Source organism: Trachurus japonicus, chromosome 13 (genome assembly GCF_045865225.1).
Source record: "Trachurus japonicus isolate A0001 chromosome 13, Traja_1.0".
Taxonomy (NCBI): Eukaryota; Metazoa; Chordata; class Actinopteri; order Carangiformes; family Carangidae; genus Trachurus; species Trachurus japonicus.
This window is the reverse complement of record NC_140919.1, coordinates 17,249,450-17,273,767: the sequence shown is the minus strand read 5'-3', so window position 1 is coordinate 17,273,767 and position 24,318 is coordinate 17,249,450. Positions and strand designations below refer to the sequence as shown.

The 24,318-nt window shown below is 45.2% G+C and overlaps 1 protein-coding gene across 1 annotated transcript; it reads right to left on the bottom strand.

Moving 5' to 3' along the window:
• Nucleotides 1-48: 48 nt before the first annotated feature.
• LOC146975783 (uncharacterized) lies at nucleotides 49-21,617 on the bottom strand. The gene is made up of 2 exons (XM_085796657.1): nucleotides 21,395-21,617; nucleotides 49-1,037 (listed from the first exon to the last, which is right to left on the bottom strand). Exons 1-2 carry the CDS (start codon nucleotides 21,585-21,587, stop codon nucleotides 49-51), a joined length of 1,182 nt encoding a protein of 393 aa, XP_085652783.1. The 5' UTR covers nucleotides 21,588-21,617.
• Between the last annotated feature and the right edge of the window lie 2,701 nt (nucleotides 21,618-24,318).

The following is a 24,318-nucleotide window of genomic DNA, read 5'->3' as shown; positions in this document are numbered from 1 at the left end:
TCCCACTATACATCCTTTCCCCTAAATGGTTTCTCTTGTGTGTGGAGTCTAGTCAAATGGTTTCTCTCCTGTATGGATCCTCATGTGTTTTTTAAGACCCCCTCTGTAACTAAATTGTTTACCACAGGTAGCACAGTCAAATGGTTTCTCTCCTGTATGGATCCTCATGTGGTCTTTAAGACCCCTTCTGTAACTAAATTGTTTACCACAGGTAGCACAGTCAAATGGTTTCTCTCCTGTATGGATCATCATGTGGTTTTTAAGAGTACATCTTTGCCTAAATTGTTTACCACAGGTAGCACAGTCAAATGGTTTCTCTCCTGTATGGATCCTCATGTGTTTCATAAGAGTACATCTGTAACTAAATTGTTTACCACAGGTAGCACAGTCAAATGGTTTCTCTCCTGTATGGATCCTCATGTGTTCTTTAAGATTACCTTTTTGACTAAATTGTTTACCACAGGTAGCACAGTCAAATGGTTTCTCTCCTGTATGGATCCTCATGTGCATCTTCAAAGCCTTTGTGCTAAATGTTTTTCCACACGCTGAGCAGGGGTGAGACTTCTTACAGTGAGACTTCTTACCAGTGTTACCTTCTTCATCACCTTCTTCATCATTTACAGCTTCACTGTTCAAACCGGACTCTGGTGCTCTGGTATCTCTCCAGTCATCACTGTATTCAGTCTCACAGGGGGACTCTGAGACCTCATCGTCTGTATCTGGTTGAAGATCTTCATGTTGATCTGAGTTCCTGGCTGGTTCAGATCCTCCACAGTCGTCTCCATCGGCCTCTATCTGTTCAGCTGAGCTGCTGGATGGAGGCTCTGCCTCAGTTTGTCTTTGATGAGGTTGTAGGGACTGAGGTTTCTCATCCTCATCCTCACTCTTTACATGAACAGAAGTGAGGGGGAACTCTGGAGTGGTCAATCGTTCCTCCTTTTCTTCTTTAACATGTAGACTCTCTGGGTTCTCCTGATCCAGACTAGAGGTCAACTCAGGAGGATCATCTGCTTCAATCTTCAACAGGTGCTGATCACCTGCAGAAACAATGAAACACATCATGAACAACAGTGTCTTCATACTGTCACTCACAACTGCTGTCTCTATGAACCCCAATGATCTTCTCAGTGGACGCTAGTCTGAGCTCAAGGGATTTTGCTCCTGCTATGCCTCTGATTGGCCGGGAGTCTCGGAGCTACTTTTTACTTTTACACCAGTACTTTTACTTTTACTCAAGTAAAATTGCATCAATGTAACAGTACCTACTTCTACTTTTACTACCTCCTCATGGACAGATTAATCACTACCGTGCTGATGTTTGTATATGTAGCCAAGTGAACAGGGGTTACTGTGTTTTTTGTGTTAGCTGAGCCCCAATAGAATGTGTACTGTCACTTTAAGGCCAGCCAGGTTGAGAATCCTGTGAGAACCAGGAAGTCACGCGAGACGTGACAACACCCGCGAACCGTCGTCTTCCTAACACAAACAATGGCGGAGAGGTCTGTTTCTTGTCTGTGAGAGTGTGTGCAGGGGTTAAACCGTGAAAAACGTGTAACACAGAGGAAATAAGTGACCGAGTGAAAGAGTTGGAGCGGACCGGTAACTGAGCCGTCTGACGAGCGTGTGTGACTGAGAACTTCGTGTTTACTTCTCGTCGGTCGGGGGTTTGTGTATTGTGTCCACGGTGTCGGGAGCCGCCATAGACGACCACGGGTCAGCGTAAGTGGCACATAATGTACTGAAATATTAGTTACTGTTATAATTTCAGTGTTAAATGCTGTTTATGAAGCTATATGTTGTGTTACCCATGTAGAGGGGAGACAGAGCCGTGTGTGCGTGTGAGCTGCATCCAGGTGCAGGATGAGGCTCTGAAGCTACAAGCTAGAGTAAGTGAGCACATGATTTTGGTTTCTGAATGTACAAGCTCATTAAAGGTCATGGTAAAAAGTGTATTTTGCACTGAGATATGTAAGAATGTACATTGAAGTTAATTCATGGTGTTTATTAAATTAATTCATGAAGTTTACAGAGCTAAAACCTTATATGTACTGTAAAATGTGTCTGATAAAATGAGGAGAGTGGCTTAAAAATGTATTCATGCTAATTAATGTATTTTATTTCCTGTTTACCTAGGAATAGGCCACTACTGTTGTTTGTTAGTATTTGGTTTTGATTTGTTTTGGTTTTGTTTCATTGGTTTTGCTTACTTGAGACTGAGACATTCAGAAGATATTCAGAAGAGACAAGAAAGAACTTGTTTTATTTTTATTTGACTGTTACAACAAACATTTCTCTCAAAATTAGAGAATTAATGCTGTGCTCGTTTGAGGGCAGTCGGGGTATTAAAGATCCTACTAAAAAGTTATTTTTGTGTCTGGTCTCCTCCTTCGTTGACCTGGTCACACTAATTGGTGTCAGAAGTGGGATACCCTGTTTAATTTTGAGATCTTAGTCAGATAAGAGAAATTACATAGAGCAAACAAACAACAGTAGTGGTGAAGATTGGACCAGCGTGTGGTGTTCCTGAAGTGGCCGTGCGGGCTGGTGATCCAGGACAAGAGGAGCGCTGACGTGGATCGCTGGAGGAGCTGATCGTCTGGTGTCCCGTCTCAGAGACTTGGACTTGGAGACATTGAACTTGAACTGTTATTTTCCTGCAATAAAGACACAATAAGACTTTTCAAAATGTCAGAAGAAGACAGGGGAGCGGCTGCTCCTGGAGCGTCCAGCGACGAGGAGATGGACAGCGCCACTGCTTCTGTGCAGGGTGATAAAGGTAACCCTTTGGTACAGCAGCTGCAGTCACAAGTCCTGGAATTGAGTAAGAAACATAATGAAGTTTTGTCCAGTATTGCCAATTTGGGTGATGTTCAAACAAGATCTGTTGTTTACATTCCAAGAGAAAAACACATTGTACCATTTAGTGGTGAACCAGGTAAAGATATTTACACTGTCGATGAGTTCATAGAGGAGGTAGAGAGGGCAATGAGAGCAAGGGGTCTCCGCAATCAGGATCAAGCAGATTTTGTCCTTTCACTGTTAAGAGGTTCAGCCTTAGAAGAAGTCAAGTTGTGTATGGGGGGACAGGTGTGGGAACCCAGTGACCTATTCACGTGCCTTAGGGGAGCCTTCAGGGAAAAGCGCAGTACCCCACAACTGTTGCATGCGTTCTATGCCCGTAGACAGTTAGAGGGAGAGGACCTAAGAGATTACTCCCATGCACTCTCACAGCTGCTTAACTCCGCCCTTCAACAGTCCTCTGATGCAGTAGCTGACGCGTAGTTAGCACTTAGAGACCAGTTCATTGAAGGTGTGCGTGACTCCGCCCTCCGACGCGAACTCCGAAGGCTCGTTAGAGAGAGACCGCGGTCTAGTTTGTTTGAGGTCCGTGAAGAAGCGATCATGTGGGCTCTGGAAGACCGTCCTCGGAGCTCAAATGTAGCGAGAAGCAGAAATCTAGTTAGCGCTAGCCCCAGTGAGATGACACAACAGACCCCTGACTCACCAACTGACTTGAGACTGACCTTGCAGGAGGTAGTGAAGATAATCACACAGCAGGGTAAAGCTATTGGTGAGCTAACCAATGCAGTTCGTGAGCTCACTACCCAGAATCTCAGTTCAGGTGTTGTTAATAAGGGTAGTAGACCCAAAGTGCAGCCTAAGTACACAAGCGATGGTCAGCCAATCTGTTTACGCTGTGAAGGGGTTGGGCATATTGCTAGACATTGCACTACACCACGTAGACAAGAGAGCAAGCCCAGTGTTACCGCTTCTCCTGCAACACAGGGAAACGAGATCCCTCCATTGCTATGAGCCGGGCAATGCGAGGCAAGTCAGAAGGCTCAGCAGACACTTTAACCAAAGAGCGTTTTTTTAAAAATGCTGTAGGCGAGTGCCCCGAGGTAGACATTCAGATAGATGGTGTCCCTCTGAGATGCCTATTAGACACAGGAAGTAATGTTAGCACTTTGACAGAAAGTTTCTTCAGAGACCACCTCCATGGAGAAGAAGATGACATGCACTGCACTGCTAAATGGCTCAAGTTAACAGCTGCAAACAAGTTACCGCTGCCATACTTAGGCTATGTTGAGCTTGACATACAGGTAGCTGGACTTACCATCCCAGAGTGTGGTTTTCTCATAATCAAAGACGAAGACACAAACGAACCAGACTCCTCTCTACCTGGCATCATTGGAATGAACATGGCTAAACGGTGCAGGCAGTTAATGCTTTCAGAGTTCGACACAACTCTACAGGGTGAGCTGGACTCTGTTTGGAGAGAAGCCTTCAACCGGGTGCAAGAGGCAGAGCTCATTGAGAAGATGTCCGTGGCTCGTGTAGCTGGCAAAAACAAAGTACATGTACCTGCTTCATCCGTCTCCACCGTCCACGTGCGAGGCCGTAAAAACCAGACAGAGGGTGGGGGCGTCACGCTGTTTGAACCGGGGAACGTTCCACTGCCTGGTGGGTTGATAGTTGTTCCTACAGTGATAACATCCAACAATCACATTTTTCCTGTTCAAGTAATCAACTTTTCACCAGAAGATGTCTGGCTCTCCCCGAAGACTAGGCTTGGTATTCTTAGCCAGTGTCAGTGTGTTGAGGGTGACCCCTACGAGGTAAAGTTTCAGCGTATCTCTGCTAATCATGAGGAAGTGGTAGTTAACCGGAAAGAAGAGCAGGGATCTGACAGTGACGCACAGACTTTACTTGACCGCTTGCACTTAGGAGGTACACCAGAGCAACAGAAAGAGCTAGTGGCAGTTTTGATGAAGTACGCAGATGTGTTCGCAGCTAATGATGAGGAGCTGGGATACACGGATCAAGTGAAACATGAGATCCCATTGCTGGATGAAACACCAGTCTCTCAACCGTACCGCCGTATACCGCCTAATCAGTACAAAGAAGTTAAAGAGCACATTTCTGACCTGTTGAGGAAGGGAGTGATTCAGGAGAGTTCAAGCTCATATGCTTCACCAATCGTTCTTGTGCGCAAACCTGAGGGAAGTTTGAGGCTGTGCGTAGATTACCGGAGGCTGAATGCGAAGACAAGGCGTGATGCGTTTCCACTTCCACGCATTGACGAGAGTCTGGATGCCTTGAGTGGTGCAGCCTTCTTCTCAACCATTGATCTCGCAAGCGGATACCACCAGGTTGTGATGCATGAGAAAGATAGAAACAAGACGGCGTTCACAACACCATTTGGGCTATACGAGTATCTACGAATGCCCTTCGGGCTATCTAACGCCCCTGCAACGTTTCAACGTTTGATGCAGGCCACGATGAGTGATTTAGCCTTCCAGATTGTGTTGATTTATTTAGATGACTTGCTTGTGTTTTCTCCAAACTTCCAGGACCACTTGGTGAGACTTGAGACCGTTCTGAAGAGGTTGAAAGAGACAGGTCTGAAAGTTAAAGTAGAGAAGTGCCATTTTCTCCAACCTGAGGTTAGGTTCCTTGGCCACCAGGTCTCAGCCCAAGGTATAGACACAGATCCAGAAAAGATAAGTGCAGTGAAGTCATGGCCCATCCCTAGCACTGTAAAAGAGCTTAGGTCGTTTTTGGGGTTTTGCAGTTACTATAGGAGGTTCATAGAGGGGTTTTCACAGATTGCAGGGCCTCTTCATGATGTTGTAACTGCATGTGTCAAGGAAAGCAGCCAGGTCAGGGCTAATCAGCTGTTCAGGTCGTCGTGGACACCAGAGTGTCTAAGAGCTTTTGAGCATTTGAAAGAAAAGCTAACCAGTGCTCCCACACTAGGCTATGCAGATTTCACTCTTCCTTTTATACTAGAGACAGATGCCAGCAGCCTGGGTTTAGGGGCGGTTCTGCATCAGGAACAAGGCGGGAGGAAGACAGTTATAGCATATGCCAGTAGGAGGCTCAGAGGGGCAGAAAAGAATGATCAAAACTATAGCTTGAGCTCCTAGCCTTAAAGTGGGCAGTCACCGAGAAATTTAGGAGTTATCTTTTGGGGTCAAAGTTCACTATCATCACCGATAACAACCCCCTGTGCCACCTCTCCACAGCCAGTTTAGGAGCCATTCAGCAGCGGTGGGTTTCTCAGTTGGCCGTGTTTGATTTTGATGTAAAGTATCGGCCCGGCCGTTGTAATACTGCTGCTGATGCCCTTTCTCGGCGACCAGCAAATGGTGAGCCAGAACCCGATAGTGAGGATGCAGAATATGATGGGTGTGTAGCCATATGTAACACTCTCAAGACAGGTACAGCCCTAGACTTAGATCTAGTGACAGCAGGTGTTGAGTGTTGTAAGCTCAGACAGTTAAGTGCAGCTGAGGCAGGAGCGAGACAGGAGCTAACAGTGTGGCCCAGGACAACACTCCCACACTCCCTGGATATTCCAAAGCAGAGCTCCAGAGCTTCCAAGAGTCTGACCCAGCGCTCAGAGTTTTGAGAGGGTTTTGGGATAAACAAAGGAAACCAACTTACCAGGAAAAGAAAACTCTAACAAAGCCAGTCTGCTCTTTGTTAAAACAGTGGTCGCATCTACAGGAGAAAGATGGACTTCTGTACAGAGTGATTGAAGATGCTCACACTGGAACCTGCCATCAGCTCCTGCTGCCAGACTGTCTGAAGGAGCAGGTTCTCAAAAGCGTTCACGAGCAAATGGGACATCAAGGAATCGAAAGGACGTTGGGCCTGATGAGACAAAGATGTTTTTGGGTGGGTATGTACAGGGATGTTGAGCAGTGGGTGAAGAGATGTCAGAGGTGTGTGTTAACAAAAATGCCACAGCCAAAGATTCAAGCACCACAGACTCCATTCTTGGCCACTCGTCCACTTGAGGTGGTTGCTATGGATTACACAACACTGGAACGTGCCACAGATGGTCGTGAAAATGTACTTGTAATGACAGATGTGTTTACTAAGTTCAGTCAGGCCTTTGCCACACGTGATCAGAAGGCAGAAACCACTGCTAAAGTCATCCTGAAAGAGTGGTTTCTAAAGTATGGAGTACCAGAGCGCCTGCACTCTGATCAGGGCAGGAATTTTGAAAGTGCAGTGATTGCAGAGTTATGCAGATTGTATGGAGTGAAGAAAACCAGAACAACGCCACATCATCCACAAGGGAACCCCCAGTGTGAAAGGTTCAATCGCACTCTGCATGATCTTTTGCGCACACTTCCCCCTGAAAAGAAGCGGCGTTGGCCTGAACACCTGTCAGAGCTAGTGTATGCGTACAATGTCACACCACACTCAACCACGGGATATTCACCCTATTATTTGCTGTTTGGAGTTCATCCTCATCTTCCTATTGATGCACTGCTGGGCCATGAACAAGAGAACACTGATAAACCAGACTGGTTGGCTGTACACCAGGAGCGTCTTCAAGATGCGCATGCCAGAGCGAGAGAATGTGCTGAACGGAAGGCTGAAGAGAGACTAACTCAGCAGCAAGAGCGCGTGTACTGTCCAGATGTTGAGGTGGGACAGCTGGTCTATCTCCGCCATCGTCCGCCAGGCAGGAACAAAATCCAAGACGCTTGGTCAGCCACGGTGTACAAGGTTGTGGAGATCCAAGGAACCACGTACACGGTGGAGCCCCTCGAGGGTGGGCCGGTAAAGAGGGTGCATAGGTCCAACCTGCGGCCATGTGTGGGTCCTGTGCCAGCGCCGAGGCGACGTCGCCAGTCAGCCACTCCTGTGGATGAACCTGCCCCAAGTCACGAGTTGGAGATGGAGTTCATGGAGCCCGAGTTCATTTTGGAGGAGAGAGTGACATATCCCGCAGCTGAGCCGGTTGCAACCCAGGAGATTGAGGATGTGGATCCAGTGATTGATGAGACCGAATACCAGGAAGAGACTGAGAGAATGGAAGAGAGTGAGGATGGATGTGAAGAGGAGATGAGTGACGTACCTGAGGAGAGCTTGGAGACGGAACCATTGCCCAATTCTCATCCACTGTCAGGATCTCCCTCTGCACCTGCAGAGAAGCCAGAGGAAAGGCCTGTGCCTGCTCCCAGGAGGAAAAAAGAGGGATCGGTCAGTGGTGACACACCCATTTCCCCTCCACGAAGGAGCCAGAGAACAACAGCTGGAAAGAACAGAAACCCTTTTAACTTACCCAAGTCTGCATGCAACGCAGTGTCCTTTAGTCCAGATCTGCTATCTCAGGTGTTAGCTGGCATGGTCTTTTATTCATCACAACTTAAAGGGGCTATGGGTACAGAAGTCACCGAGGACATTGACTTGTAGCAGGGGAGAATGTAGCCAAGTGAACAGGGGTTACTGTGTTTTTTGTGTTAGCTGAGCCCCAATAGAATGTGTACTGTCACTTTAAGGCCAGCCAGGTTGAGAATCCTGTGAGAACCAGGAAGTCACGCGAGACGTGACAACACCCGCGAACCGTCGTCTTCCTAACACAAACAATGGCGGAGAGGTCTGTTTCTTGTCTGTGAGAGTGTGTGCAGGGGTTAAACCGTGAAAAACGTGTAACACAGAGGAAATAAGTGACCGAGTGAAAGAGTTGGAGCGGACCGGTAACTGAGCCGTCTGACGAGTGTGTGTGACTGAGAACTTCGTGTTTACTTCTCGTCAGTCGGGGGTTTGTGTATTGTGTCCACGGTGTCGGGAGCCGCCATAGACGACCACGGGTCAGCGTAAGTGGCACATAATGTACTGAAATATTAGTTACTGTTATAATTTCAGTGTTAAATGCTGTTTATGAAGCTATATGTTGTGTTACCCATGTAGAGGGGAGACAGATCGAGCCGTGTGTGCGTGTGAGCTGCATCCAGGTGCAGGATGAGGCTCTGAAGCTACAAGCTAGAGTAAGTGAGCACATGATTTTGGTTTCTGAATGTACAAGCTCATTAAAGGTCATGGTAAAAAGTGTATTTTGCACTGAGATATGTAAGAATGTACATTGAAGTTAATTCATGGTGTTTATTAAATTAATTCATGAAGTTTACAGAGCTAAAACCTTATATGTACTGTAAAATGTGTCTGATAAAATGAGGAGAGTGGCTTAAAAATGTATTCATGCTAATTAATGTATTTTATTTCCTGTTTACCTAGGAATAGGCCACTACTGTTGTTTGTTAGTATTTGGTTTTGATTTGTTTTGGTTTTGTTTCATTGGTTTTGCTTACTTGAGACTGAGACATTCAGAAGATATTCAGAAGAGACAAGAAAGAACTTGTTTTATTTTTATTTGACTGTTACAACAAACATTTCTCTCAAAATTAGAGAATTAATGCTGTGCTCGTTTGAGGGCAGTCGGGGTATTAAAGATCCTACTAAAAAGTTATTTTTGTGTCTGGTCTCCTCCTTCGTTGACCTGGCCACATATAAAATAAGATATAGACTGTTTCAACAGTCAAAACATACAGTTAATAGTGCTAGCTAACTAGCCCGTGGACAGGGCTCGACAGTGCGAGCACCTCTTCGCAAATGCTAGTAAAAAACAGTTCAGTGCGAATTGTGAAATGCAACAGAAGGTAGTAGCACGTGTGCGACTACCGAATTTTACCGTTCAATAAATGTTTTATGATGTGTTGCGAATGTTGTGGTGATGATGTGGCCGGTTGTGCACTTGAATGCTGCCTCAGCTAAAAAAAAAAAGAGATCACGTGATTTACGGCCCGGTCGCACTGTACGTGGAACCGAAGCGCAGCGCCCTGAGCGGAGGCAGTTTCAGATCGGCGCACATGTTAACCGGTCTGTCTGGTCACACATCTCGCGCTGTACGCTCCCCACTCCGCTTCCGCGGGCAGTGTGTCCGTACACGTAGTGTAGAGCGAACTCATTCATATGCTCACAACCCCAAGCAGCATAGCCATGCGCACTCGGTGTGACGGCGATGACGTTTTTTTTATTCCGTGCATGTCCATGGAGCTGTGTGCCATGGTTCTCTATGTTGCTGTGTCAGGCAGGTGTTTCCCACGGAGCTCGGCCCCATTTGAAAGGAAGCCTGTACTGTATGTGAAAAGATGTCGCGTCCGCAATGTAGAATGTGTTTTATAGAAGAGAAACGCACATTTCAGGACCACTGACTTGTATAATCAGATCAGACAAATGTAAACACAGAAGGCTGAACATCACTGGACATGTCTGTTGGGATTATACAAATAAACAGTGTAAAGTAGAGCTGTCAAGATGTGTAGGCTATCACTCATTTCCAATGTACAGGTGCATTAGAATATCATGGAAGAGTTTATTAAGGCTAGGGCTGTAAACTCCTAGTCGACTGGTCGATTTATTGGTTGATACGTTCTGGCTCGACCAAAATTCTGATTGGTCGATTATTTGGCGTGTTAATTTCATCAGGAGGACCGGGGCCTTTATTTACAAAATTGCCCAGGAGACCCGGCCTTTATTGGGGCAGGCTTTTATCTGAGGGGGACTTTTATTTCTAAATCCCTCCTCATTGTTCAGTAGCTCATCTTCATCTTCCTCACGTGTTGTTCTCCTTGCTGGGTTGTCGGACCTGGGTCTCACAGCCCTGACGCACTGCCTGCGGGAGCGCAGCGCGCGTCCTCACAGGTGCTTGGCTGGACGCACAGGGAGCTGCTTCTCCTGCTCTCTGCATGCCAGTCAAATACGACTCCATACACACAGGTCTGTCTCTAGCTCTGTGTGCATTTAATTATTTTATTTAGAAAATTGATCGGATTCTCTCTCCTTTTCTGTGCCCGACTTCCTGTCTGAGCTTGACAACGGCACTCACGGCTCGCGTGAAAAATAGAACAGACACCGAACTGAAGCGCTGCAGCGGCCGCCCCGCAACCCGAGATGTGCGGCCGGTCAGAGAGGTTAACATGGGTGCCGATCAGAAACTGCCTCCGCTCCAGGGCGCTGCGCTTCGGTTCCGCGGGCAGTGCGTCCGGGCCGTGTTGCGCTGTAGCACGTCACTCCCATTCAAGTCAATAGCATATTCACAGCGTGTGACCTACCTGGGAAAATGCTAAGCGTCAAGCCCTGCCCGTGGATGTACGATAAGAAATGACTAGCCAGTAGGCTACTTCTTGGGTCTGCCAAATAATAACACAGGGACCAGATCTCCCGGTCTGACTGGGATTGTCAAGTTAACGCTATTGCTAGCTTGCACTAATTCGTTTTTAACAGCTGGATTTTCAGTCCGGTTCACTCATTTATTAACCCCTTGTAGCTAATCATTAGCTAGCGCCAGGTAGCAACCAGTTAGCTTGTAATTACGACAATCTCTCAATATCTCTGGACTAAGAAGCCTGGTCACCATAAATTAGTTAAAGCAGATATCAGTGGAATGTTTTTGTTAATATAAGTCCTAAATAGTCCTATTTTCCGTCAGCAATCACTTACATGAAGTATTTCAGCCTAAACACGAGTCTCTCCGTCACTCTGCTCTGCTGTAACCCGAGGAGAAAATTTTCCTTGTGGGATACAAGTGTTATCCAATGAGGGGAGAGAACGGCATGAAGGGCTGTGTGTGCAGCCAAGGGATGCGCGTGAATGTGGTGACGTAGCACGAGGACCAATTGATGCCTGACAAGGGCGGGGGCTGCTAACTCATGGTGCGTTCAAGGAAACTCGTACTTTGTGTTTTTCCTTCCTGTGAAGTCATACCAGTTCGATCTGGTACGAGTTCACGGGTCGGAAGTTACGAGTGGCCGTTATAGGGAACTTTCACAGACAACAGGACGGTAAAAACACGAGCTACGGGTTACCTGGAACGCTACCAAGTCGTAGTTGTGACTTGAAGCTGTAACTTACGGTTTCAAAAGCCTGCCTTGAACACAGCATTAGCCGAAACGGCCGTGCCGCTGTTATCTGCTTTAATAACAGATGCAAAGCCTGTGTGTAATGCTCAGTAGCAGCTGCTTACAAAGTGTAGTCATCTCGTCAGTTAACGGTTGTTATGCTAACGTTAGTGCTGGCTAGCACGCGGTGTGTCTTAAGTTATTACTGAATTATGCCATTACAGCAATGTTTTTAACTTTCTGGTAACGAAATGTATGTGTCCAGTTTTCCCGTCGGAGTGCTGCAATCCAAGTGTTGTTTCTGTAGGAAATCTGTATAATTTCTTTTTTTTTTTTTTTAAAGTATATTTTTTTGGTGTTTTTGCCTTTATTCGACAGCTCATAGTGAGATAGACAGGAAGGGGGAGGCAGAGAGAGGGGGAGTGACATGCAGGAAAGGTCTGCCCGATGCGGGACTCGAACCGGGGACGCCTGCGTTGAGGACTGTAGCCTCTACATGGGGCGGCCGCTTTAACCACTGCGCCACGCACCACCCCAAAATCTGTATAATTTCTAACAGTAAGTTTGTGCCTGGTCAGAGTGAACAGCCTACTACTGAGCAACAAGGTCCTAAAAGTAAGTATAAAATGGTATTTATTTTAGTTAGTATTTAGATTTGATTATTCTGAATCAATTTATTTGACTTCATAATGATTAGATTTCTGTTAGTTTATTATTTGTGTTTGAATTTCATTTTGGCACGTTAGGGGCACCTGAGATATAGACGGGTTTCTGTGCAACGTCATCGCAGATGTGTGCGCACAGAAAGCGGGACATTTCTCATTATTTACAAGGGGAGTCAAGCAGAAAACGAAAAGGACAAGGAGTTGTTGTGCTGTTAACTGCTCAAACCGGCAAAAGAATGAATGGAAATTGTATAATAAACCGAGGGGATCTCATCCGTTTGCCAAAAAAAGAAGATGATTATGGCTCCAGGCCATTGAAAGGGCGGATTGGGGTCGCGAAGGTCCTAAAGGCGGCGAGACTCTGTGCAGCACAGGTGTCATAAATAATAATAATAATAATTAATATAAATTTTAGAAAAATGTGAAAGTTTTGCACATACAGACTTATACAGTATGCACGCAAATTGTTGTTTGTGTAGGTACACACTGTGCTTCTCTATGAGATAACTGCTAATGTCGGGCCATATGATAGCTGGCCATTTGGACATATCTGAAATACATTCTGGGAATATTATGGGTCTGATAAAAACGAAACTTATCAACCAGCGTATCCAGCGTTTTGCATTAATAAACGAGTCTGTGGCGGCCGCGACTCTCTCTCTCTCTCTCCTCCTCGCACACACAGGCAGTTACACACACAGGCAGATGGGCAGGTCGCGTTGTTACGGTAAATGGTAAATGGTTTATATAGCGCTTTTACTATACCTGTAACGATACCCAAAGCGCTTTACAGTACATCGCATTCATTCACCCATTCACACACACATTCACACACTGTTGGCGGTAGCTGCCATGCAAGGCGCTGACCACGACCCATCAGGAGCAAGGTGGGTAAGGTGTCTTGCCCAACCACAGCAGCAACCACAGCAGCAACCGGGACAGAGCGGGATTCGAACCACCAACTGATCATAGGACGACCCGCTCTACCACCTGAGCCACTGCCGCCCCAGTGGCTCAGACGGTAGCATGCTAATGCTAGCTAATGTGTTCAAATAGCTATCCGCAGGCTGTAAACTAACGGTCGCCACTCGCCAAATGCGACTAAAATATTCCCCTGGCGACTTAAATTTGGAGGGCCACACGCCACGGGGGCGGGTAGATGTTTGTCCCGTGTTGTTGTTGTTGTTGTTGTGTCGCACTGAAGTAGCTCCCCTGACGACCCCGCTGTTGAAAACAGTTGTAGCCTCACGCCAGTGACACACGCGGACACCGCGGAAGCGCTGTAAAGCGCCACGCACCGAAAATCGCGCGCTCCGCGTGAGCCGGAGCCCTCCCTTTCATTTCTCTGCGCCGGTTGACAGCGCTTTTGCCCCGCAGCTGTGTGTGTGTGTGTGTGTGCGTGCCTATCTCTCTCGCACTCACGGAGCTATAGACCAGAGATGGAGACTCAGTTTGCGACTCGAACTGGAGTTGCACACACAGAGACTTCAGACTTGACTTGGACTCGTGTTTTGGGACTCGTGAACAATCTTTTTTTTTTTTTTGGCTCGTGCCAGAATGCAGTCAGCTGCGGGTGAGTGACAGGTGACTGTGAACCGGCTTTTTTTTAATTTTATTTTTTATAGCCTATAGACCATTTCTATGTTTATAAACATTGATGACGTATGTTGTGGGCGGGGCTTCACTGGTGGCAGAACGTGACAGCTGATCTGGTGTCAACAGTGGAAAGCGGCATCAAGAGCGATCAAATCAGAGGAAGATGGATCATACAGAGGCCTTCTCTGATTATTTTAATGTTTTGTCAACAGAAAACAGGTTGTCATACCTGAGTAGGCTAAGTTAACGATTAGCAACGGAGTGTGTTGTGTGTTACGGACCGACGTAGGCTACTGCCTAGGGACACAAAACGCTGCGTGGGCGATCATCAACAAGTCCATCAACTACGGTATGACAGCAAACTGTAGCCTACTTGTATGGCTGTATATTACAGTTTATTTAACGGATCCATGTCTGTTATCTCTGTATTAGTCAGACCGTTGTTAGGCTATATATCACAGACCGTTGCTAGGGACACCGCTCATGACCCGATGTGTGTAAAAATGAATGAATGAATGTCAAAATAAATGAATAAGAGGGTGAACGTGTACACGTGTTAACGTTTACCCTGAATGAAACAGTAAATGTTTAATAAAAATCCCTAAACGATGCACGCAATATCTACATATAGTTTATACACTGACTGATAAGAGTATTTTTTCCGTTGAAAAAAGTTGTAAAGGACGGGTCGTCTTATATTCGGGGTCTAGATATTGTAGCCTACATGTGCAAATCAGCGGGTGACACCAAACAACGTCTGCCCCAGCAAGTCAGAGCTTTTCTTTCTCTCACACTCACACACCAGTGACCTAGAGATGCAGCCGCATCTGAGGGGACGCGCGTGTGTTGCCGCTTCTCCACTACACAGTTACAGCTCGGCTCTACTCGACTCGGTTTAGGTCCTAGTTTAAATCACAGCTGAGTTCTTTATAGTTCCTCCTCAGCAGTCGTTGTATCATCCCAATTTCCACTGGGTCCGTCAGCGTGGCGGTCACCACTGATCACTCCTCTAATCAGCATTTCACCGGTCTCGCCGCGGCACGACTCTCTTTTTTCTCTCCTTTCGTCAGCTCCAAACTCACTGTTCTTTTTTTTTTTTTAAAGTATATTTTTTGGCTTTTCATGCCTTTATTTGATAGGACAGTTGAGAGTGTGACAGGAAATGGGAGGCAGAGATGGGGGGAATGACATGCAGGATAGGGCCGTCCGACGCAGGACTCGAACCGGGGCCGCCTGCAGCGAGGACTATAGCCTCAACACATGGGGCGGGTGCTCTACCAACTGAGCTAAACTCCGCCCCCAAACTCACTGTTCTGCACCGCGATTACGAAAATTAAATAAAATTCACCCTCTAATGTGGCTCATCATCACAGCTTAGGGTCGTGCTGCAGCCAAGCAGCTGCGCTGCTTTTTAAAGTTGAGCTGTATGTCAGGACCTATGGTCAGGACGTGTATTTGTTGCTTACTTCCGGTATTTTTCTGCCACCAGTACGTCACTGTGACGTCGACGCCGAAGTGGATAGCTGCACCGTCCGTACAGGTGAGGCACAACGTTTGTTGTCTGGCCCTCTTTCACGGGGACTGCTGCATAACTGGTCTGGCACATATCAGGCTACAGGATAAGTTGTTGGAAGTCTGCTCGTGTCGACACGCCCCCACGAGTTGACTGAGCTAATTAAAAAATAATAATAACAGCAGTTCTTCTGTCAGAATACAGTTTTTCTTTAAACGAAAGCTTTCATTGTGTGTTTTCTTCATATTGCATTGCAATAGCCTATTTAAAGTGATCATAAACAACTAATCAATAGATACTGTATGCTAATAAAGGAGTGATAAAAATACAGTACATGCTTTGAATTTCTTAGATTTAGCTGTGCAGTATTCTTAGTAGACCGGATACTTGGACTTGGACTTGAACATCTCTTGAACATCTCTGAGTAACAGAATACAGAATAGAATAGAATAGAATAAAAGAGTGTTTGTTTCGTTTGTAGTTTTGCAATTCCCAATTTGGAATGTTTTGATTATTCAATAAGATTACAATTTATTTGGCTTTGGCTTCTTTTCTAAGCATGTATTGCTATAAAATACTGTTATCTCAATGAAAAGTGCTGAAACTGATGTATATGTAACGAAAAGAGGCAACTTATTATTTGGCCGGTAAAAAATGTCCTTGGCCGGTAGATTTTTTCATCTACCGGTCCCCTTGGCAGGTGAGCCAAAACGTTAGTTTACAGCCCTGCTTGCCAAACCTCCCAATTTTCCCGGGAGAGTCCCGAATTTCAATGCCCCTCCCGAAAATCTCCACAATTCTCCTGAATTTCTCCCGATTTCCACCGGACAACAATATTGCTACATCATCCTTCACTGGGCGTCGTTTCCAGCCGTACATTAATAACGGTTACACCGGCTCGAAGCCAAGCGTGGCAATCAGAACGGAAGAACAAGCAGAAGAAGAGACCATGGCGAGTAGCAGTACAGTGCGTTCACACCGGGTGCGAGGAAGTATGCTTGCTTCTGATTACTGATAATAGCCTACCTATTAGCTTCCAATGTAGATGCGCGGCATGCACGCTCGTTAAGCGGCGCGTAGCCGCGTGCATTCGGTGCGACGGCGACGCCGTTTTTTCCCCCATGCGCCGCGGACGTGCACGGTTCCCTACGTTGCAGGTGTTTCCCACAGAATTCTGCCCCATTTGAAAGGTGAAGGAAGCCTTAAGTGGAAAGACTTAGCCTCCGATGTAGAAGAGAAACACACATTTAGGACCGCTGACTTGTATCATCACAACAGACAAATGTAAACACAGAAGGCTGAAAATCACTGGACATGTCTGTTGGGATTCTACAAATCAACAGTGTAAAGTAGCTGTCAAGATATGCTGTAGTTAAAGCAGAAGTAAGCGATATTTTTGTGTTAATATAAGTCTTAAATAGTTATATCTTCCGACAGCAATCACTTACATAGAGTGTTTGGACCGAAACACGGGTCTGTCAGTCACTCTGCTCTGCCCTGAGCCGAGGAGAAAACTTTTCTCGTATCCTACAAGTTCTATCCAATGAGGAGAGAGAACGGCATGAAGGGCTGTGTGTGCAGCCAAGGGATGCGTCAAATAAAAAAGATAAATTGTTAACTTGCTAGTCGATAATAGCTAGTATAGAGTAAGTCGCCTCAACTAAAAGACCTTCTTAGATTTTGTAGGGGAGAGTGGGGTAATGTGAGACACCGGGTAATGTGAGACACCCCCTATAGTAACGGAACACATTTTTGGTCAAGTGACCATTATGATTTCAAGCCCCTTCCATTTCCATGGCCATGAAAGAGAGGACCTCATGATGCTGTGGAAAGCATGTTTTTTTCACAAAAATATGATTTTTGCATGTAAAAGTAAATTTTCTTGCTGTCAACTTAATCAACTGTTGTGCCAAAGCAAATTGATTCAGGTAGAAAAACTTATATGATACATGATGATGAACTACCAATAAAACCATGTGATGATGCTGGCTGAAAATTAGCCTGAATTTCTGAGAGGTCGTTTTTTCTACAATGGGGGTGTTGGGGTAAAGTGAGACAAATGCTGCGGGGTAAAGTGAGACCATGGATGTATTATAATAAATCCATGAGTGAGACTGTGCACACCACACACAAAGATTTACACTAGAATCTCGACCCCCAAGCCAGAAATCTCACGTGATCAAACATGATCTGTAGCCACACTGCTTTGTTATGCTATGTGCTGTCAGTCAGCTCGCTTAATATTGGTTACATTCAATTTTAGTCAAGTTCCACTTTGTCGGTTCCCCCCACATACAAGAGGACTTTTGATCGAAATGGTCACAATTGTCTGGGCCTACAATCTGACCCCCAGACTATCTAACTGGTTCTATCTGTCATTTGAATGTTAATTAAAACATTTTGTGTTGTATTTGATTTTGATCTTCAGTCACTTTGTGCTGAGAAAAAAAAGTGCTTAATTGACCAATCCCCATGATTCTGTTACTTGTAGGGAGGTTAAGCCCAAAAAATAGGCCTTTGACTTCAAGTCATGATGCAAAGGTCTGCTTTGGCATAGAAGTACCTTAGGGTCATACAAATAAATGTATCCTAAGACACAAGTGAGATCACACTTTGTATCCGAAATAAACACGTTTTTAAAATGCCTTTTTTTAATTGAGAAAACGCATGCTAAAAGCACATTCCATTAGATGCCCTAATGCCTTCAGCTCCTGGATGTGATCTACAGCTTCTGAGACAACATGGAGCTGCTTGTGTGACAGGATATTGGGTTTTATTAAAGCAGAAGTAAGTGATATATTTGTGTTAAAGCAGATATCAGTGGAATGTTTTTGTTAATATAAGTCCTAAATAGTCCTATTTTCCGTCAGCAATCACTTACATGAAGTATTTCAGCCTAAACACGAGTCTCTCCGTCACTCTGCTCTGCTGTAACCCGAGGAGAAAATTTTCCTTGTGGGATACAAGTGTTATCCAATGAGGGGAGAGAACGGCATGAAGGGCTGTGTGTGCAGCCAAGGGATGCGCGTGAATGTGGTGACGTAGCACGAGGACCAATTGATGCCTGACAAGGGCGGGGGCTGCTAACTCATGGTGCGTTCAAGGAAACTCGTACTTTGTGTTTTTCCTTCCTGTGAAGTCATACCAGTTCAATCTGGTACGAGTTCACGGGTCGGAAGTTACGAGTGGCCGTTATAGGGAACTTTCACAGACAACAGGACGGTAAAAACACGAGCTACGGGTTACCTGGAACGCTACCAAGTCGTAGTTGTGACTTGAAGCTGTAACTTACGGTTTCAAAAGCCTGCCTTGAACACAGCATTAGCCGAAACGGCCGTGCCGATGATATCTGCTTTAATATAAGTCTTAAATAGTTATATCTTCCGACAGCAATCACTTACATAGAGTGTTTGGTCTGAAACACGGGTCTGTCAGTCACTCTGCTCTGCTCTGAGCCGAGGAGAAAACATTTATCGTATCCTACAGTTTTTATCCAATGAGGAGAGAGAACGGCATGCAGGGCTGTGTGTGCAGCCAAGGGACGCCGTGAATGTGGCGACGTAGGGACGAGGACTGTTATGGTGCGTTCAAGGAAACTCGTATTTTTTCCGACCGTGAAGTGGTACCAGTTCGATCTGGTACGAGTTCACCGGTCGGAAGTTACGAGTGGCCGTTATAGTGACTTTCACAGGTAAAACAGGTCGGAAAAACACGAGTGGGTTGCCTGGAACGCTACAAAGTCGTAAGTTGTGACTTGAAGCTGTAATTTACGATTTCAAAAGCCTGCCTGGAACGCAGCATTAGCCAAAACGACCGGACCACTTACTTCTGCTTTAATGTAAAAACATTAATAAAACTATACTGATACTGATTTGTTGAACATCAGACTGAGTTCAACAAATATAGCCTACAAGTAGTTAAATAATAAGATGTAATTCATATCACAGTGGTGTCGGGAAAGACCAATTAGCCAAATATTGTGTTGGTCAAAATATAGGCCTACCTATAACTAGTTACTGCTTGTGTATGTTGATTTAAAAAAGTTGAATTTACATGTATGACCCATTCTGGGTCATATTAGAAGTCAACTTAAAGTCAAAGGAAAAATGTTTTTACTGTTCTCAAATGTAAAAATGGATCACATAGGACCCTGTACATTATTTAAGGCTTATATAACCTGATACTGAAAACATTTTACATTGTGCACCTAAGTAAACTAACCAACTTTAGTGTAGGGCGCCCTTAATAAGCAATGTTCAGCTTTTATGTACATATAGGGAAGTTTAGGTTTGCAGCTCCCACATGTGGCAAGGTGAAGAGGGCCCGGGCGGGGATTGAACCCACACCTCCCGGGTAAGAGTCATGTGCGCTTGCCAGTCACCCAAAGGGACATCCCTTTGGCCAAGTAGCCAGGGCACATGATCAATTGGAGGCATAGTGACACGACCCTCAACTGCCACATCTCTCCCCCTCTTTTCACAAGCACGTCCTCGTGCTTCCGCGCAGGCTGCCACACATTAGGAATCCATGGACCCACCCCTAGTGCTACATGGATCCTGCCAACAACGCCAGAATGTGGCAAGGTGAAGAGGGCCCGGGCGGGGATTGAACCCACACCTCCCGGGTACGAGTCATGCGCGCTTGCCAGTCACCCAAAGGGACCCTTTGGGTGACTGGCAAGCGTTCATCAGCAGTCACCCAAAGGGATGTCCCTTTGGGTGACTGGCAAGCGCGCATGACTCTTACCCGGGAGGTGTGGGTTCAATCCCCGCCCGGGCCCTCTTCACCTTGCCACACACATAAAGCATATGATTAGGACTGACTTATTTCACCAGCGCAGTATAGCTGGCTAAGCTCCTCTCGTAATGTTGATAAACTGGTAAGCTTCATTATTTTGGTAGATTTTTACTTTTGTGAATGCCTGTTAATGCTCATCTTATCTTTCTCATGATGTTACAGTATCTTTATTTCTTACTTCAAATTAGCCATAATGGAATGTCATGACTGGATTGATGCTTCTTATGTGAGTCCGCCCTACAGATTGAAAGGCATTAGATCCCTGTTCATCATTCAAACTGAGAAACAATCCTGAAATATTGCAATCATGTTACAAATAAGCTGTAGATAACATCCAGGAGCTGAAGTCAGTAGTTTATATGGACATTCTAAATGGAATGTGCTTTTAACATGCGTTTTCTCAATTAAAAAAAGGCATTTTAAAAATGTGTTTATTTCGGATACAAAGTGTGATCTCACTTGTGTCTTAGGATACATTTATTTGTATGACCCTAAGGTACTTCCATGCCAAAGGGGACCTTTGCATCATGACTTGAAGTCAAAAGTCGCTTAACCTCCCTACATTAGTTTTGGGAAGTGTGGTTGTCAAGCTAGCTGTCAGGACTCTGTTACAACATGTGTTGTTATGGTAGTTTCAGAGTGGAAAAAGTAAGTGGATCAGTTTACCCCATTGATTTCTCTGGTTCGTCTCAGTTTACCCCTGAGCTGGGGTAAAGTGAGACACAATCATATTTCCACTGCCCTTCGTTCTAAATACATTCTGATCATTTCCATTGCTAGGAAACATCCTGAATTAATGGGCAATGTGTAAATTTTACTGATAAATCATTTTAGCTTTAGGGGAGCAAATGTAAAAAGTGTCTCACTTTACCCCACTCTCCCCTAACATAAAAGTTCCCCTACATTCATTTATCCCTCCCACCCCCACCCAGTCGGACGGTCCGACCCCCCCGCCACATTCTCCTTGCAAACCTGTGGAAAACACTTTAGTTAAAAGATAAATGTAGGTTTTTTTGTTTGTTTGTTTGTTTGTTTTTTTAAATAAATGTAGGCTAGTACATGTCCTCTTTGTCTACAAAACACAGCTTTGAGGTGAACTGATTTAACACTGAATCACCCACCGGGTTTGTTGAGGACGACTCGAGGCTGCAGGAGAACATCCAGCAGGTTCCTCTGCCGCTCGATCTCCTGTCTGAAGCCCGAAGCCTCCGCCTCGTACCCGGCTACGACTCTGTCCACGGCCGCTAAGATTTCCTGGGAGGCGGCGGTGAGTCTCTCGGTAACGAATCCTCTCAGAAACTCCACCTCAGACATTTTACTCAAACTCTTTGTTGTTCCTGGGAGGAGAACCGTTTTGCTGCTAGACTCCCTTTGCTCTGGGGCCGTTGAGCAGGCGCGTAGGCAGGAGTGGGCCTGGCCGGGCCAGTGCCGCCCACACTAATCACTGGCCCGCCCGTCCACGTTAAGAAGAAACATTTTATTGATTAAATTAAATTAACTGCAGTTGATCGACCGTTTTCAATGGGAGTTGTTCTGTGAAATATAAACAAACAAAGCCGGTAGCGGATCTCTGTTTAAAACGTTGGTGCAGCCAGCAAGCGAGAGAGGAGGTGAAAAGAGACAATAGCCTACCTGTTGTAGACTCAGCCATGTAGCACGGTCGCTAAAACACCGAGACCAGTGAGTAACGGGTCAAAAAGCTGCAGACACTGATAACTGATCACTGACAGAAGAGTTTGAAAGTAGCCTCTAACTTCATGAACGCAGCTCAAACAGACCCGCTGCTTCAGCAAGGTGACGCTTTGATAAATACAGCGGATCTGCGCTGGTTAACCGGCGCTTAATTAAAAAAAAAAAAAAGCGCTCCTCGCGGTGGAGCGGAGTTTCCTCTACTACAGCTGATCAGCTGACATGTGGTCAAGACGCAGCTACAGACCTTTCATAGTCAAAGGTGCATTTCGTTTTTATAGGACTTTAACCGACTGTCCTGACTTGTCCCTGGACATCACACAGGAACAACATGGAGCTGCCTGTGTGATTGTTCTTCTGTTAGGCCATTTTCTTCCGCCTTTTTACGGTCTTCTTCTAGTCCTTCATACTTTGCTATTATACCTACTATACTATGCTATTTCAACAATTCATATATCAAAACGTGCAGCTTTTTCTGGTCTTTATCGGATGTAGGCTATTCAAAATTTTCATACTTTTTATAGGACTTTTTCAAATATTTAACTTTTTCTGATTTTTTTTCCCCATAGAGAATGCATTGGAACAGTCTTCAAATCTTCTTACTTCTTTCAGCCACTAAAGCTTCACCATACTTCATTCAAATTCTAAGCTGTAGACAAACTTTTTAAGTGTTCCTCTATGACTCAGCTTATTGATATCTTCAACAGTTTCTGATATTTGGCAGTTTTAAAATCATTAAGTTTTTTGACAAAATCCAGCTTTATAATGTGTTGCGTCTAACGAGCAGAGCTAGAGTGGTGACATTGTCAGCCAGAGTGGAGAGAGGCAAAAAAACATTCTAGAGTTTTTCTGGCTAAACTGTCAGCACGGCCACAGATTAAACTCTAGACAAATTATTTTCTCCAGTTTTGTAGCCACACTTGTCTTCTGGCTAAAATTCTGGTCAAAAATGCAAAGAGACTTAGATAATAATTTAAAATATTTTTTAAATGCAGCCAGGGAGCTCTCTGCTCTCATTCAGCCCAATGCATTTTTTTCACAGCAGCAGGAGAAGGAGCTCAACTAAGTGCTTTTTAATTCGTTTTAATTCACCAAAAAATAGTCACAGGTCATAAAAAAGTCCTCTTCTTACTTGGTGTGGCTAATTTCTGCACTTTCCTTACTTTTTTTTTTAAGCAGAAGCCAGTGATCCTCTTATTTTTTTTAAAGTATATTTTTTGGCTTTTTATGCCTTTATTAGATAGGACAGTTGAGAGTGTGACAGGAAACAGGAGGCAGAGAGGAGGGGAACGACACGCAGGACAGGGCCGTCCGACGCGGGACCCGAACCGGGGCCGCCTGCAGGGAGGACTACAGCCTCAACATATGGGGCGGGTGCTCTACCAACTGAGCTAAACACCGCCCCCAGTGATCCTCTTATTAAAGGTTTTCTTTGCCCCATACTGTCTCTGTCTGTAGCCTAGTGGTTAGCTCGCTGGGCTGAATCAAACCAAGAAAGTCACTGAGCCATTAAGTTAACCTTTTGCTTTTATTGTATTACAAGTTAATGTCTATTTATAGGTTTCATGTTGGTGAACACTTTCATTTAGAAGGCTACTTGCACAACGTTACTTCCTACTTCCGGTATGCCTGTTTCCGGTCACCGTCTGATGGCCAGATGAAGCCTCATGAAGCATTGAAGCTTTTCATCAAATTGGTTCACTCAAGCACAAAGCTTCTTGGGGCTTCATTTGCTCTACTACGCCATCTACTGGCCAAAAAAAAGTATCACAATGATATTAGTGGTCTGTAGATAGACGTAGGCTATATTTTGAACTTTGTACTGGTTTAAATAGGCCATTTGTGCTCATAAAGAGTGTTAAGGGAAAGTGGGAATGGGGGTGAGGACAATGAATATGCCTATGCTTGTGTTGACGTGGTTGTGAGACATTGAATGTGCTTGTGAAACTCATGGAACCATTTTCATTCATTTTTATTGAGAAACAACAATTTTTCTACAGTTTTCGGATTAAGGCGATTTCTTTTTTTTTTTTACAAAGGATTTCCCCTGCCTTTGAAAACACCCTCTCGCAAGGCACAGAGGATGCTGGGGTGCTCAAGAATGCGATGGCGAGCTTGTGCAGGCTGGGGTAGATGTGTTTCTGCTGTTCCCAGTACTTGAGAGGATCCTCTTGTCTGCCGATGTTTGGCTCCATCATGTACTGCTGCACTTCTACCGCGGCATCGGCAGTGACGTTCAGTCTTCTTGACTGCATTACTGTGTCATCCAGGCGACGCCACAGACTAGTGCCTAACAGAGAAAGAGAGTGTGTAAGTTACAGTAGGGACATTCAATGCAATAAACCATTTTATTACT

What these genes read in the sequence shown, in the direction of transcription:
- LOC146975783 (XM_085796657.1), bottom strand. Translation starts at nt 21,587, where the DNA reads ATGTCTGAGGTGGAGTTTCTGAGAGGATTCGTTACCGAGAGACTCACC. An exon ending in AGTCGTCCTCAACAAACCCG is followed by an intron (nt 1,038 to 21,394) that starts GTGGGTGATTCA and finishes TTGTTTCTGCAG; the next exon opens with GTGATCAGCACCTGTTGAAG.